The sequence below is a fragment of the Gorilla gorilla genome, chromosome Y (assembly GCF_029281585.2).
Source record: "Gorilla gorilla gorilla isolate KB3781 chromosome Y, NHGRI_mGorGor1-v2.1_pri, whole genome shotgun sequence".
Classification (NCBI taxonomy): Eukaryota; Metazoa; Chordata; class Mammalia; order Primates; family Hominidae; genus Gorilla; species Gorilla gorilla.
In genome coordinates, this window is record NC_073248.2 from 45,367,840 (window position 1) to 45,385,042 (window position 17,203).

At 56.5% G+C, this 17,203-nt stretch overlaps 1 protein-coding gene across 1 annotated transcript; it reads right to left on the bottom strand.

Moving 5' to 3' along the window:
- Positions 1–1,483: 1,483 nt before the first annotated feature.
- Positions 1,484–13,965, bottom strand: LOC115934309 (regulator of G-protein signaling 12-like). Its single transcript, XM_055377158.1, has 5 exons — positions 13,949–13,965; positions 13,212–13,314; positions 12,670–12,823; positions 10,427–10,975; positions 1,484–1,937 (listed from the first exon to the last, which is right to left on the bottom strand). Exons 1-5 carry the CDS (start codon positions 13,963–13,965, stop codon positions 1,708–1,710), a joined length of 1,053 nt encoding a protein of 350 aa, XP_055233133.1. The 3' UTR covers positions 1,484–1,707.
- Between the last annotated feature and the right edge of the window lie 3,238 nt (positions 13,966–17,203).

Here is a 17,203-nt window from a genome sequence, read left to right on the forward strand (position 1 = left end):
GGGGCTCCTGGAGGGTTTGGTGCTGCCTCCTCTCGGTGGCCCCAGGGCTGGCCAAAAGGCCAGGCACAGGGAGGAGAGGGGCCACGCAATGGCTGAGTGTAGTATAGGATGACCTGAGATCCCGCCCCACCTGCCTGTTCTGACTCTGTGGGTGGCCAGAGTCCCCCAGCAGCCCCTGGAGATGTTCCGAGTGTCCCTTCCTCCCCGTTTCCCAGACAGACCCAGGAGTCCACTCCAAGAAGCCTTTCCAACCCCAGCTCCCTACCGCCACCTGGATGGTACAGGCCAAGTCTGCGGCAGCACAACCCTGGGCCAGGTACCCTGGGGCCTGGGATGGAGCTGGAGTCATGGAATTCGTGACTTGGGGCTGTGGGCAGAGCTGCCTGAGGAACCTCTTCTGCAATATTGGAGCAGCCGCTACGGCACCTTGGGTTCCTCCTGAGTCAGCAGCGACATCCCAGGGCTGCCGAGGTGGGAGGAGGGGCGAGTGAACCACTGTGGCCTGGAGACCAGCAAGGGCTGAAGCTGCCTCCCTGTATCCCCTAAACCCCCTCTCTCTGCCCCCCATTTGCTTGTCTGTGCAGAGGGAGAGAGAATGGACACCCACTGACCACCCAGCTTGACACTGTGGGCCCCAGGGGGCACAGTGGACATGGAGGCGTGGTGGGCCCTGGGAGCACGGTGAATGGGGGGTTGGGGGTGGGGGGGAGGTCATGGTGGGCCCTGGGGGCAGGATGGATGCGGGCTTGTGGTGGGTCCTGGGGGCACAGTGAATGCAGAGGTGTGGTGGGCCCTGGGGCCACAGCAGGCACCGTGGTGGGTGGTACACACAGCTGGCACTGGGCTTCATCTTCCATTCCGACCCCTCCCCCAGCCCCCTTCCTAGAGCACCACTAAGTGGGGTGCATCCACTCCCTGGAAGCTTCTAGAACAGCCCCAGGGGACTGGCTGTGCTCTCGGGCCTCTAGGATGCTCTGAGGAGCTCACCAACCACCCTGTACCGAGGGTGCTCGGCTTCAGGGGTTCCATCAAGGCAACGTGGGGAATGGCCCTGCCTCTTCTGACTCAACCCAGCCCCCAAGGCCCCGGCCTCCCCTGCAGCCACACCTGGCTCCCCTTCTGTAATCAGACCCTCCTTAGCCCCAGGGCTTCGGCACGGGCCCAGGGCTCTTTCTAGACTTCCTTTGCCGTCCAGTTGCAGTTTACGTGGTCCCTCCCCAGAAAGGCCCTCAGACCACCCTGCTAAACAAGGCTGGGGCAGGGTCCCCACGTGACGGCGAGAGCCAGTCTCTGCCATCTGGTCCTGGCCCTCAGGCCCCAGGAGCCAAGCTTCCCTTTCCTCAAAGCCCCCTTGACCTTACCCTGGGGCACTTCTCCTCCTCAGGCCCCTCTGTTTCCTGCACGACCTCCTGGGGATGTGCTCGGAGTCCCCGAGAACGAGGAGTCTGTGTCCCCAGCACCCAGCACCAGGCCGACGCTTGGGTCCTCAGAAATGCTTTATTGGGCAGCAGGGGGCCAGGGCCAGGGAGCCCCATGGCCAGCATGGTGAATGTCCGGGGCCAGTGCCTCCAGCGAGGTCACCCCCTGCCCTCCTGGCTGGGCTCCTGAGGGTGTGGAGGCCAGGGTGGCCCCTCTGAGGCCCACAGAATCCACCTGGGCTGCCCCACCCCGACATGTCCACAGGAGAGCTGGCCAGGCCAGGGCAGCTCAGACGAAGGTGGCGTGGTGTGCGCTGGTCTTGGGCTTAGCAGGCTCACCCGGGACGGGGCCCAAGCCAGGGAGGTCTGACGTAGGAGGCCCACCACTGGCCTGCGACCTCCCAGGGCCAGCCCGTGCCCCCGCTATGCCACCATCCCGCCCGGGTGCCGAGCCAGTTACAAGATCCACATCGATGATTCTGTTGACTGGGAGGCCTCGGCTGCCATGGGTCCCACTTCCTGTCACAAGGAGAAGAGAAGCTGTCACTTGCCTGGCCCGGCCCTGGGCCCCAGAACCCACCCCCTACCCCGAAGGCCCCTGCACAGTCAGCATGGGAGGGGTCCCTGAAATACCCCAAACACATCCCAGAGGCAGCTGGCCTCCTGCTGTGGGCCTCCAGGCTGGGGCAGGTACGCCCAGGGGAGGTGCAGTGTTCCCAGAGCCCTCCACATAACACCTGCCACCAAGTGGGGGAACCAACCCACTCAGAAACCCTACCACCCTGCTTCCCCACTGCAGCTCAGGAACAGAGCTGGGCCCCTGGCAGAGCCCCCGCCCCAACTGCCCCCCTAATTCTTCCTGGGGGCATCCTCAGGGCACCCCCCAGGCCCAGGGCCCATCCTCAAGGGCCACCCCCAGGGGGCTGAGCACTAGGGTTCAGTTCCAGATAGGCTGGACCCTCTTGGCCTGGTGGAACGGGCCCTGAGCCCTGCGTCTGCTGCCCCATCCCACCCTACCAGGCTGGCCACCTGCTCGCCCACCTGGCTCGCTGCCTCAGCACGGTCTTCACCGCACACACCCTGCTCTGGGCCTGCCGGTCGTGTCCCCTCCCCCTCCATCCCTGGCCCCCCTACTGAGACCCCTCTTTCTGGCTGGTCAGTGACTCTGGCCCCACTTCTGGCTCCAATGCCCACTCCAGCCCCAGGAGATCCCAGCTGCCTGAACCGGCCTTGGAAGCTTCTAGACCCAACATGGGCAGGCCATCTCCTTGCCAGCACCCCCAGGAGGCCTCCCTACCCAGGGCATCACTGCCTTGCCACATCTGGTGACCTCCACATGGACCCCTGGAGGACACAGTTGTGTCTATGCCAGGGTGGAGTCCCCAGGGGCCAACGAAGGCTGGGGCCAAGGAAAGTGAACGGCGCACGCAGAGTGGCTGGGTTCACGTGCCTCCCAGAGCTCCATGACAGGACCCCAGGGCCTGGGCAGGGGCAGTGAAGCCCCCGTGCTGGGAGAGCCCAGCCCTTCCCCTCCCAGTGACCCCACCCCCCATCTGTACGGTGGGGGTGACGTTACCGACCCGCCCAGTGACCCCACCCCCCCATCTGTACAGTGGGGGTGACATTACCGACCCGCCCGGTGACCCCACCCCCCCATCTGTACGGTGGGGGTGACGTTACCGACCCGCCCACTGACCCCACCCCCCATCTGTACGATGGGGGTGACGTTACCGACCCGCCCATTGACCCCACCCCCCATCTGTACAGTGGGGGTGACATTACCAACCCAGAGGAGCAGGCTTTGGGGACAGGTTCCTGTGTGCCTAGCGTGTCTCCCAGGCAGGGGTCCAGGAGCTCCCTTCCTCAGTGAGCCTGCGGCTGAGGCCCTGAGACAGTCATGTCCATGCCAGGGTAGAGGCCTTGAGGCGCCTATGGGGTGGCAGGGGCCCCAGGCCTGGGCCCACAGCAGACAGGCTGCAGGAAGAGCCAGCCCCCGGCAGATGAGAACCAGGGACAGGGGGTCCCTGCTACCAACTGCTGCCCTCCACAGGTGAACCGAAGGCCTGGGAAGGTGAAGACCCTCCTCGATCTACACTTCTGAGGTCCCTGAAATGGCCGCAGGGTCCTTGCTGCCCCAGCGGCTCCGTGGCCACCAAGGTCCCCAACCCCAGCATGCCCCTCCTCACCCTCAGTCCAAGCTTCCGCAAGCGGCCTCCATGAGGCATCTGTGAACAAGTCCGGGCTGCGGGCGGAAGGTGTGGCTCCCCTCTTGAGCGTGCCCAGCCCGTTCTCTTGAACAGGTCCCAGCAGTGGCCCCAGAGGCCCTCATCCTGGCCTCGACGCAGCAGCCCAGCCAGCATGTGGGAGCTGTGTGGGGCCTGTGTGTCTTACTCAGCCAGGCCCGGTGGAGATGCCATCTGGAGGCGCAGGGGTCCATGTGGAGCAGCTGAGACTAGAAACTTCTCCCAGTCAGGCCTCTGCTCATTCAACAAGTGTCCTACTAGGTTCTGCCAGAGCTAGGAGCTAGCCCTGCCCCCAGGGTACAAGCGGACAGTTCTGCCCATCTCCTTCTTGTCACCAGGTCCACATGGCTCCAGATGCCAGGCTGCAGGGCTGGGAGAGATCAGGTGTGGGGAGAGGCAGGGGTTTGCCCCCCCTTGCTGGTCAATACCGTGAGCATTTGGGCATTTGCCTGGAGTGTTCATAGGGCTCTGAAGGGGCCTGCAACACCACACATGTCCAGAAGCCCGGCTCTACCCCGCCAGCCCCACGTGGACAGATGGGAGGACAGGCCCCTGAGGGACCCAGGAAGCTAGCGTGCTCAGGATGGAGAAACACTTGTTTCTGGAGACAGGACAGCTCTGTATGGACCAAGGATGTCCACATCACAAGGAGGGGGCCACAGCCAGGCCCTTCCTGCTTACGGGACCCAGCCTCGCCCTCCTGTGCAGGGCAGCCATCCCCAGGCCTGTGACTCAGCCGCCTGGCCCAGCCCTGAGCAGCACACAGCCTCACCACCTACATGCCAGGGCCTGCCCAGGGAGCACCTTCCTGCCCAGCATTTCCCTGGCAGGGATGGCAACACAGAGGACCCAGCAGAGCCTGCACCACTTCCAGAGGGGCTTGGCCTCCTGGTCTCACTCCTGGTGCCACATCTCCAAACATCCAGACCTGAGGCCACACTGGGATCTTGTTCCCTGCCGCTTGGGCCACCTGTGAACCTCTCCCCGGCGCCCCACGGCTCCCTGCCCTCGGCTGGCTGGTCCTGCCGGCTCCGACTGTGCTGTCCAGCCTTCCCAGGAGGGGGTCCTGCTGGAGGCCCCACGAGATGCAGCAGGAAGGCCCCTCTTTCCACATGCGCAGGCCCGTCACCGGCTGCCGGTCGCCCCCAGGCCTCCCAGACACTTGTCCATGAATGTCTCTGTGCCAGCCACTGCCAGCTGCTCTGGTCTAGGCCTCGGGCAGGACCGCGCCCCACCCTGGTCCTCAAGGCTGAGTCAGGAACCCTGGCAGGCACAGCGGGAGCAGGGGCTGCGCTGGCCTGGCCGGGGCAGGGGCATGGCCTGAACCCTCCCAGGCTCTCCTTCGAGACCCAGGCCTGGCACCTCTCCCACTGCCCTTCCTGCCCCCAGAGGGACCCCGCCCCCCAGGCACTTTGCTCAGCCTCTGCCTCCATGCTCCAGATCATCTGTGCTGCCAGGCACAGCCACCTCCTCTGTTAAGCCTCCCCAGTTTCCCTTGGAAGCTTGCAGGGCACAAGGACACCCAGGCATGGCTGAGCCGGCTCACACTGAGAACACGGCAGGAAGGGGGGAGCAAGGGGAGCCAGAGGCAGGGACCCTACAATCCACTGTGGCTCCCAAGGCCCCTTCCCTTCCCAGCCTTCCCACCACAGCGCACCCCACGGGCTCCTGCTAAGGCCTGTGCACTCCTGCTGATGGGCCCCCATGGGAATGAGAGCCCCCCCAGAACCTTAGTTCCAGAGTGTGACCCCCCAAGGTCCCCCTGTCCGTGTGGGTCCCCAGCCAGGATCATGATTGTGTGTGATGGGCTGGGCCTGGGATAGAGCTCCTCAAATATTTGCTGGGCATTGGCGAGGGAGTGGACAGTGCCCAGCAGGGTGCACAGTGTGGTGAGTGGGGAATAGGGGAGTGGGGGTGACTCAGGGCACAGGAGTGCATGTGGCAGACCCCAGGGAGGGGCTTCAGGCCGGAGCTCCAGCAGTGCTGGCTGAGATGGGCACAGGTGGCCAGTCCTGGAGGGAACATGGGGGTAGGCCAGGTCACGGTCACTTGCAGGCCTGAGACTTCCACTCTGCAAGACCTGGCTGGAACTTCAGGTGGAAGGCAGACACTTCAGGGGAGGAGGGGGAGCAACCTAGGGTGGCTTCTGGTGGGATCCGGGAGGACCACGTGTCACAACCAGGCTGGGGGCTGTGGAGGAGGGCCCAGGCCAGCTGGTCAGTTCAGGAATCCCTTGGGGAGCCACGGAGCTGGGCAGGAGCCAGGAGATGCTGGGGGGAGACAGGGCTCTGGGGAGACGGGGCTCTGGGGAGAGGGGGCTCTGGGGAGAGGGGGCTTTGGAGAGGCAACTAGCAGATGCCCTCAGCAGCTTTGCAGGTCTGAGACCAGTGGCAGGCTTCTGGGGCTGTGTCCCCAAGAAAACCAGCGGTCTCAATCCACATCAGAGTGAGGGGGTCTAAGCTGCATCTGCTCCTGTGGAGGGCGGGGCACAGGAGCTGCCGAAGAGGCCTCTCTTGGACAGAGCAGGAGCCAGGTGGGGCTGCATCCTCACCCAGTACAACACAATGGCAGTGCCATGGGGGGTACTTTCACCCCTAGGGTGAGGGGCGTGACCTCACTTCCAGGCTGCAGAAGCCTCGGCAGGCAAACATCGCACACCTGGCAGGTAGCTGAGCTCCGGGGGCCCTGAGGGCAGCCACTGGGCCCAAATGTGTTCCTAGGGGATACTGGCAGCTGTGACACTGGAGCCTCCAGGTTGAGTGACCCCTGCCCCTGCCCAGTGAGCTGCCCCAGGGGACCCCAGCCACAGGAGAGCTATGCGGGGACCCCTCCTGGGGTGGTGCCTAGCATCTCCCTGCCAGCAGGTGGAGTCCATCCTCTTGGGACGTCTGCACCAGGAGCTCAGTCAGGCCATGGGGCTGGGTACTCAGCCTTACCAAAGGGGCTGGGAGGAGCCACTGGCCTCCAGCCCCCAGCCAGGACCCCTGACTGTCGCCTTGCAGCCAGCGGGGCAGCAGTGAGACCACCCAGCTCCCGGGCTTTTTGTTGGAAACCAAGCAGATCTGGTTAAGAAGGCAATTGGGAAATATCACCAACACAACCTAAGAACCCGTTTTAAGATGGCGCGTACGGAAGGAGCGCTGTGCACTGGAAACTCGCGTGTGGGTGCACGCGACCTTTTGAATGCCTCTCTCCTTTGTGAAAACACAAAGCGCAGATGCCTGCTTCTGTGCAGGGGCGGAAGATGACTGCTAAAGGCGGGACACAGCAGTGCTGGAGGGACAGCTGCTCCCTCCCCACGAGAACAGAAGGTGAGCATTTTGGAGGGTCCCTGTGTCGAGACACAGATATGCACAAAACATGTGCCATGCAGACACATGGCAGGTGCACACCGACACATGCCACACGAACACACACCAGGCGTGCACGCACATGGGTATATCTGCCTGACACACTGGTATGGTTTGGCTCCGTGTCCCCACCCAAACCTCACCGTGAATTGTGATAATCCCCAGGTATCAAGGGTGGGACCAGGTGGAGGTGACTGGATCATGGGGGCAGTTCCCCCCATGCTGTTCTCATGATAGTGAGTCTCAGGAGAGCTGATGGTTTTATAAGCGTCTGGCATTTCCTCTGCGGGTTCTCGTACTCTCTCCTGCTGCCCTGTGAAGAGGTGCCTTCTGCCATGACTGTAAGTTTCCTGAGGCTTCCCCAGCCATGCAGAACTGTGAGTCAACTGCACCTCTTTTCTTTATAAATTACCTAGTCTTGGGTATTTCTTCATAGCAGCATGAGAACGGCCTCATACACACAGCACTGTGTGGACACATGCACACCCCTGCCAGCGTGCCCTGGAATCTCACGAGGGGCCTGACACTTCTCCCGCTTGCGGCCTCTGTTGTGTGTGTCAGACAGCTAAGGCTCAGGGCCATTAGACTGGGTGGCCTGGCAGCAAGTGGCCAAAGGGAAAGGAGACCCACCCACATGCCTCCGGGGACCAGACATGCATGGGGGCACCGGCCAGCCTGCAGGACCTGACGGGTCTCGGTGCGTGGTGCTGGGGCTAGACAGACGGGGTGGAGTGCCGCTTGCCGTGTGGCGCTGGGGCTAGAAGCATGGGGCTGTGCGGTGCATGACACTGAGGCTAGAAGGGTGTGATGGAGCACCATGTGGCGCTGGGGCTAGAACAGGGTGGCATGGCATGTGGTGCTGGGGCTAGGATGGGGTGGTGTGGCATGTGGCACTGGGGCTAGAAGGACAGGGTGGCACAGTGCGTTGCACTGAGGCTGGAAGGGCAGGGTGGTGTGGCACAGCTCTGTGGAGACTCCCCCTACCTCAGGGCTGTTGCTGGCAGCCCCCACGCATAGCCGGCATGCTGCCCACCATGGCAATGGGGAGGGCGGGAGCCCGTGGGCTTGGCTGCACCTCCTGTTGTGTTTCTCACCCCGGACGCTGGGTCCAGGGTGGCTGCCACATTGTGAGGAAGCATCCCACAGCAACTGTCAACATCGGAGAGCGTGACTCAGGATGACCCCCAAGCTCCTAAACCCTGACAATGGACAGGTCAGCACTCAGTCCAGGCTCACCCCGGCCCACAGATGTGAAAGAGGTTCCATCAGGCCACCACGGCATTCACAGCCTGTTTCCGTTGCCGCCATGGGCAGGTGAACTCTCCAATACAGAGAATCCCATTAGAGTGGGGGTTCCAGAAGCAAGCTGCACAGAGCAGTTTCTGCCCCAAGGCCCCCCCAGCAGGCTTGAGCCAACATCACAGAAGACTGGGGAGGTCCTCAGCAGTTGTCCTGTGTTGCCACGGACAGGCACGTGGAGGACACACACCTACGACCTATGGCCAAAGCCACTCCCACCTCCTTCTCCCACTCACTGGGTCTCCTCCTAGGAGACAGCCCAAGAGCCAAGGATCCAGGGTACCCACCTGCCCAGGGGCTGAGGAGCCCGTGGGGCAGGGAACCAGTTCTGGCCAGTGGCAGTCGGGGCAGCCACCAGAGCGCAGGGGGACCTGCTCCTCCCAAGGCCGGTACCACCCACCCTCCTGCCACAAACAAGTCAGGGACATCAGCCGGGGCACTCGGCTGGGCCTGCGCTGTAAACCACCTCTGTGCTAATGGCCCTTGGCAGGCAGGAGAAGTGACCCCCAACGTGGGTCTGTCTGGCCCTCCCAGGCAGCCTGACACACGCCACACCTGTGCGCAGAGCCAGACACAGCCCCAGGGCCGCAGGGCCGGGGTGTGGGTGTGGGACTGCAGCCCAAAGGCCAGCAGGCCAGCTCATCTCAGCACCCGCCACCGGGCCACCAGCTCTTCTGCTGTCCTGCCGCACGGCTGTGCTGCTGGGAGCACACCAGGTGCTCAAGAGTTTTGTTCAGTGGATGGTATATTTTTAAAAGCCAGTAGATTACGGTAAATCCACTTAATCTCCTAAAAATGTGTGATATTTCCCCTAGATTAAAATACTTTTATTATTTTCTAAAGTGGAAACAAAGTTTCAAATGAGAAAGAAAAGTTGTAAGCCAGTCCAGTGATGATGTCCAGAATTTATTACTCCTGGAAGAACAGACTCAAAACACAGGTGAGAGCCACACGGGTGTCCACCAAGACGGATGGAGGGGGACTCAGGCCAGGGGTGGAGGCTGCAGAGTGGCACCGGTGGGCATGCCAGGCACCTCAGGCTTTCTCATCCAGGCATGTCCTGGCTGGGAAAGGGGCCAGGTAGCCCCTCCCATGCCACACGTGGCCTCCAAAGGCCCAGATACGTACAGATCTATAGACGTGCACTCCCTGGTCCCCCGGCGAGGTCCAGGCTACAGATCTGACAAGACCAAACCCCACGGCAGGCCTCTCACTGCTGTCAGCATCCTGGACCAGGGCACAGGACGGAGAGGTGCTCCCATCGCCCCCAGCAGCAAACCACAGCAGAGGTGTCCACGCACCCCTGAGCACACTCCATAACGCGCACCCTGAGCGGCTCCTCTCTCCAGGGGATGGCCACGCAGGCCACAGAGGCCACGGCCCTCAGACCCCTGGAAACACCTTTCCCTACCGGCTGCTGGGAGCCTCGCCTCAGTTTCTGGTATTTGTGGCTCACGGAAACATCCCTGCTGCCAGGCCATCCTGTTTACCTTCACACTCACTGAATCCCCTGCTTCCTTTGAGAAATGCCCGTGACACCTGCGGTCAGGGAGCGCTGCTGACGTCACCTCCACTCCCAAGCACCCACGCCACCTGCTACGGGGGCCACCGGTGGGTCCGAGCTGCACTCTCAAGTCTCTTCCGAGGACGGGCCTGTGTCTGGGAGCCCTCTCCTGCTATGAACACAGCGGGCTTCACTTCCTCACTCAAGACAAATGCTATTGTTTTCCAGTCTTGAGACAGAAACACTAAAAACGATCGCTGTCCAGATTTGGAAAGGAATGCCTCCATTTTTGGAAACTCCCAGGCCTCACCCAGGGTGTTCCCAGACCTGGCTGCAGGCACTGCCATGTATCATTCCTGCAAGAGCCTCTCGGGACACCAGGATGCCTGCCCAGAGCGCCTTGGGGGGACCATCCTGACAGACACCGGCCTGGGGCCACACGAGCCCCTCCTTTCCAAGATGGCCAAGGAAGCCCCCAACCAGCAGGTGAGGAGGGGGTCACGGAGACCACCAGTAAACAGTGGCAGCCGGGGGCCCACTGTCCTTTCTGACTGGAAGCTGAGCAGACCACGCTGACAGGGCCAAGGTGGAGGGATCAGAACCTGGAGGTACCTGGTCTGGAAGGTCCTGGCACGTCCTGGGGGGTGGAGGGCGGCAGCAGCAAGGTGCTGTTGGGGCTGCTGATATCCCCCTCCCCCATCAGGGTCAGCTCGGCCACGTGCTCATCCTCCACCATCTGGATGCCCCCGGCCTCCCCTTCCTGAGACTGCCTCTTCCAGATCTGCGCGGTGCCCTCCTGCGCGGGGGAGACGGGGGAATGGGGAGTGCAGAAGGGACCACTGGGAGACTTCTGCCCAGGGGGGGTCATCCCAGGAGGTCCAGGGGGGCTGAGGGCTGAGCCCGGGCTAGTGGACGGGCTGTCGCTGCTCTCCGGGGCCGGCTCCCACTGCTCGCCGGGCTGGGAGGCGCTCTCCCAGCCGTTGTCTGTGGCGCTTCTCTTGCTAAAGTCCTTGGCCACAGCAGCTGGAGTGGGGAGGGTGAGTTCTGTGGAACCAGGAGGTAAACGGAGGAACTCTGGCAACACCAGGTCTTCCTTCCTTAGCAGCCCATGTTGGTCATCTGCTCTGTTGCTCTGAGCTTTGGAAATAAGCTCAAAAAACTCTATTGGAAGAAAACCCAGAGTGACCGTGTTTTAGAGAGTTTCACATTAATGACTGTCACAGCAGAACATTCTAGAAAGCTTTCATCCTGGGCTGTCCTAACGCCTTATCAGCTGTGGGTCAACAAGAGCCCTTTTCCGTCCACACTATCTTCCCACAGACAGCGGAAGGGACAGCCCTGGGGCTTCTAGCATACTCTGTCTTCAGGAGTCTGAAAAAGCTGTGTACTCCCTAAAAACCACGCTGTGTGAGGTCCAGACTTGAACAAACGAGACGCTTGACTCAACACAGTTACGCGCTGATGCCGTCTGAGTAGGAAACTGTGGGACTCTCTGGCCTGGGCTTTCAATTTAACACTTGGGGCCCTCTGAGCACTGGCCCCCTCCTCCGGTTGGTCACCATCTGAGCCACCCCCCCGGGTCCCAGCTGCAGCTGCAGTCCTCAAAGTCGGGAGCAGAATGAACCCGAGGAGAGGAGGTAGAGGAAGGACCTGAGACGGGTGGTCTGGGAAGGGGCAACCTCAAATCCACGCCTGCCTCTCAGGGTCATTGCCTCTGGGCAGAGGGTGGTCCTCCCAGGCCTAGGGCAGAGGGGGCAACACGTGCTCTCCCTCTCCCCACTGAAGCTCCACAGCCCCGAGGGGCCAGGACGGGTGCCCCTGGGCCTCCCACTGCCCAGCCACTGCAGGGGCCTGCAGGCGCCTCCAGCTTCTTCGCTGGCTCCTCCAGAACTCTCCTTTTCTTACCTGGGCTGGGTTTTCTAGTGTAGCAGGCCCCAAGGCCACCATTCGAGGTAGATGGCATCTAAACTGGGCTTTCTCTAGCATTGGAATTACACTCAGAGTTTTTAACAACTACAAGGAATCTCAAATCTCCGACTTCACTGGTTCTCAGAAACATACAAGCCTCAAAAAGGGCATGTGATTTACTTGTGCTTGGTGGCCAACAAAGGCTGGAGGTGTGTTTTAGATTTACTGTGAGGTCAGACTCCACAGCCAGCTGTGACAAAGCCGTGACACGCCAGGTGGACTGGCAAGTACGCCCTGGATGAAAATTCAGGTCACGGTGACAGCTGTTGGTTTTGACTCTGTTTTCAATGCTTCTTCTTGTTATAAACTTCTGGAGAAAAAGGAGCTTCAAGAAAGGACTCATCTCTCCATCTCAGTCTTCCAGTGTGCCTGTTGTCTCTCCTGGAGGCCAGGGGTGTGCAGGCTGACCTTCCTCACTGACCCCCGTAGCCAAGAGAGCTCAGCAAGCCCACAGTCCTTCCAGGCCAGTGTGCTCCACCTCCCCTCACCTGGGTGCCCAGCTCTGCCTGGGGTGGACTCTCTAATGCTAACTGTGCCTCCAGTCACACTGGGGACCCTGGCACAAGCCAGTGGCGGGGCCATAGGGAGGAGCTGGGGTGAGAGGGAGGCAGAGCCTGTGGGGGCCTCTGGCATCTCAGGGCAGACAGTGCTGCTCACATCAGCTGCCCCTGACGCCCTAGGAGGCCTGGCACTCAGTCTCAAAACTGGGGTTTCGGTGAAGTGATCCCAACAGCCCACAGACTGCCCCCGGGAGAAACATGTCTTCCAGGCCACAGGGACGGACCGCAGTCACCCAGATGCTGACAGCTCAAAGCAGATCTACTGACTATACTGGAAACTAACTGTGCATTTACTAAAAACGTGGAAGTTTTAAAAATTTCACATACCCTCTGCTTCGTCCAAATTAATTTTCTGATATTTTTTTTTCCCAATCTTTGCAATAGATTCTTCTCTCTTTGAAAGCCGGGGATCCCTAGCATTTTTTCCATTTTCTCCTTTTATTTTAATAGAATTAGACTTGCCTAGTGTTCTTTCCTCTCCCTGCATTAGAAGGAAAGTCAAAGTTCTACTTTCATTTCAATACACGACAATACATCATGCATTAGTTAGAGAGTAGAAGGCTCTATGAAATAGATTGCATTGATACAGAATTTACATGCATTGCAGAAAAACCATTGCAACGATAAAGATTACAAACAAGAATAGCATTTAAGGCACAACCACTCCCACCTCAGAAGAAAAGAAAGCCAGTCCTTCACAGGTAAGAGGGAGCTGGGCATCGGCAGGGATGAGAGAGACCCCGCCAAGGAGCGTGGGGGAGACACACAGTGATAAGCAGGCGGTAAGGAAGCACCAGGGCACTGCACAGGGCAGGCGGGGGCCACAGCGAGAGGAGCGGGGCACAGGGTGGGCCAGGGTGGGGAATTACCGTAGCCGAGTGGTTTCTGGAGCTGGAATTTACAGCTGTGTTCTGTTTCACTGGCACACCTTTCTGTTTATCTGTGGATGCTAAACATAAGAAAGCTTTATGACTTCAGGGACTCGCAAATCCATCTGAATGTTTCATAGACAACCTGCTCCTACTGTCTCTGAGAGCAAAGCTGTAGAGAAGCCACAAGGCATCTGCTGCCCTTATTCACCATGCACAGCCCTGAGGGGAGTCCCCATGGGACAGGAGAGAGAGGGCCCGTCCTCCACGCACACAGCCGGGCTCCGTACATCTAACTAGGGACTTGCTGGGGGAGTGATGTTGAAATTGGAGGTTTTACCATGTTGGCCAGGCTGGTCTTAGCTCCTGACCGCAGGTGATCCATCCGCCTCAGCCTCCCAAAATGCTGAGATTACAGGCGCGAGCCACCATGTTTGGCTGCTTTCATCATTTCAGACTGAGCTTGGAGAAGAACCTGAGGAAAAACATGACTTTAAAATTTTGATGAATGGAGAAATCTCTTTCCATTCACCTTCCTTTCCTCTATTTCATTCTTATTTTAAAATATGCAAACAAAGATATGGATGCATCAGTTATTAAATAAACGTCTGTGTGATACCTATCCAGGTGAAGAAATAGAGCACTATTACCACCGAGAAGTCCTCTGTATGCCCCTAACTGATCCTAAAGTCTTCCTTCCCCTTATTAGTAACAGATATAACAGATATCCACATTACCTGTGGATATCTGCCATCCTCTCCTTGGTTCTCTTTATAATTTTATTATGTATTTTATATATTTTATTTCTGTTTTGGAGACGGAGCCTTGCTCTGTCACCCAGGCTGGAGTATAGTGGCATGATCTTGACTCACTGCAACCTCCGCCTCCCAGATTCAAGCGATTCTCATGACTCAACCTCCCAAGTAGCTGGGATTACAGGCATGGGCCATGTGCCACCATGCCTGGATAATTTTTGTATTTGTAGTAGAGATGGGGTTTTGCATGTTGGTCAGGCTGGTTTAGAGTTCCTGACCTCAATGGCTGGCCTTATTATACATTTTTTATATGCCTAAAGTAAAGTCTGATTTTGCCTGGTTTTTCTCTTACATAATTGGAGCAAAAGTCTGTATCCTGGTGTATCTGGCACCTTTTACTCAATATTAAGTATTTAAGATTCACACTTAGCATTGTTTCTGCATTCTATTAAAACAGTACACCAGCCAGGCATGATGGCTTACACCTATAATCCCAGCATTTTGGGAGGCTGAGGCAGGCAGATCACTTGAGGTCAGGAGTTCCAGACCACCCTAGCCAACATGGTGAAACTCCATCTCTATTAAAACTACAAAAATTAGACCACTTGGTGGCTAATGACTGTAATCTCAGCACTTTGGGAGGCCAAGGCAGGTGGATCATGAGGTCAGGAGATGGAGACAATCCTGGCGAACATGGTGAAACCACATCTCTACTAAAAATAGAAAAAAATAGCCAAGTGTGGTGGCACATGCCTGTAGTCTCAGCTACTCAGGAGGCTGAGGCTGGAGAATCACTTGAATCTGGGAGGTAGAGGTTGCAGTGAGCCAAGTTTGCACCACTGCACTCCAGCCTGGGTGACAGAATTAGACTCTGTTAAAAAAAAAATTAGCCAGGTGTGGTGGTGTGTGCCTGTAATCCCAATTATTTGAGAGGCTAAGGCAGGAGAATCAGTTGAACCTGGGAGGTGATGGAGGTTGCAGTGAGCCAAGATCGCGCCCTGTACTCCAACCTGGGCAATAGAGTGATAGTCTCAAAAAAAAAAAAAAAAAAAAAGCCCAGGCGCAGTGCCTGCCACCTGTAATTCCAGCACTTTGGGAGTCCGAGATAGGTGGATCACCTCAGGACAGGAGTTTGAGACCAGCCTTACCTACAAGGTGAAACCCCATCTGTACTAGAAATACAACAATTTACAGGGATTTGCGGCACATGCCTGTAATCCCAGCTACTGGGGAGGCTGAGACAGGAGAATTGCTTGAACCCAGGGGGCGGAGGTTGCAGTGAGCCGAGATCGCACCACTGCACTCCAACCTGGGCGACTAAACAAGACTCTGTCTCAAAAAATATATATAAATTTATATTTATATACATAAAATAAATATAAAAAATAAAAATAAATAAAACTACAGTACACCAGTGTGTATCCCTTCATTGTTGGTGGACATGTGGGTTATGTTCATTTTTGTCAGTTACAGATGATGCTGTTGTGAACATGTTTGTATTTCTATTTGGTTACCATTAGTGTGTATTTACATACAGTATAAACCAAGAGGTGAAATCACACGTTACAGGGAAACATATCTTCAGTTTTACCAGGTATTATTGGTTTCATCCCAATGTTAACACACCAACTGACAGTCTTACAATGTCTGATAATTCCCAAATCTTCGCATTCTTCTTGACACTTAATTTCGTCAAAATTTTAATTCGAGTCTTTTGGTGGGTATGTGGCAATGATTGTGATATTAATTTACTGGGCCTTTTCTTCTCTATAACAGGCCCTGTCAAGATATATGTGTGGTGTGGCAGGTGTAGGAACCCCTAGAAGTAGCATGGGTTGTGGAATCCTTAATCATCCTATGTGAAAAAGTTGGTGGGGCAGTGAATTTTTTTTTTTTTTTTGAGACAGAGTTTCGCTCTTGTTTCCCAGGCTGGAGTGCAATGGCACTATCTCAGCTCACTGCAACCTCCACCTCCCAAGTTCAAGTGATTATCCTACCTCAGCCTCCCAAGTAGCTGGGATTAGAAGCATGTGCCACCACACCCAGCTAATTTTTTGTATTTAGTAGAGATGGGGTTTCACCATGTTTGTCAGGCTGGTCTTGAACTCCTGACCTCAGGTGATCCACCTGCCTCAGCCTCCTAAAGTGCTGGGATTACAGGCATGCACCACTGCACCCTAATATTTCCTATATGCAATGGTGTAGCCAGGGTGCAAAACTGGTTCTTAATGATTCTGTCATCCAAATATTATATCTTCTCAATTCCCCTTGAGATATGCTCATTCCTCCATACAATTAAACAATCTCAATTACTCTTGAAGGAGCATAAAATCCTCCCTGTCTAATCATGGGTCCTTCCAAATTATTTGTTGTCTTGTGTTTAAAATATAAAAAAGAGAATGTAGATTTTGTTTTCTTCTTCCTGCTTAACCTGAACAAAATGTCATAGATACCTCCTAGCCTGTTGCTAAACCAAGGAGAGTCACTTGAATAATGAACAAGACTGGAGGGAAACCACATGGATAATTTATCGTTACACTATCATCACATACATGGAACTCATCAATGAAGCTTACGAAAAAAAATGAGTCATTTGTGGAAAAGTGTAAAGAGAATATAGGAGATGCCTCAAGTGAAGAGAAAAAAGCTGCAGAAAATAATTACAAAAAAAGAGTGTTAAGATGTAAACAAAAATTCAGAGATTCAGGAACACGAAGGGTTAAATTAAGGGAAACAAGAGTTATCAATATTTTCTTATTCATTATGGAGAGCAGGATGAATTCTTAAAAGGTGAAATAATTATGAGTCTGATATATCTGATGATAATTTGTATTTTGTATTTCTAATGTTGTAAATGGTTGTTAATTCACAGTCATTATTCCTATTTCCTTTAGACTAGTGACCATGAGTTTGATTGACAAAAACCCATTGGGTTAGTATTGTTATCTGTGTGTGTTCATCATGCTAAGTGTTAAAATAAGTCCATCAATTTTTGTCTTGTGTTTGTTTTCATTTCCGTTTAGTTTACTTTCTTTGGGACAGGGTCTCACTCTGTCACCCAGGCTGGAAGTGCAGTGGCATGATCACGGCTCACTGCAGACTCTACATCTCCAGGCTCAGGTGATCCTCCTACCTCAGCCTCCCAAGTAGCAGGGACTACAGGCATGAGCCACCACACCTGTCTAATTTTTGTATTCTTTATAGAGACGGGGTTTTGATATGTTGCTCAGGCTGGTC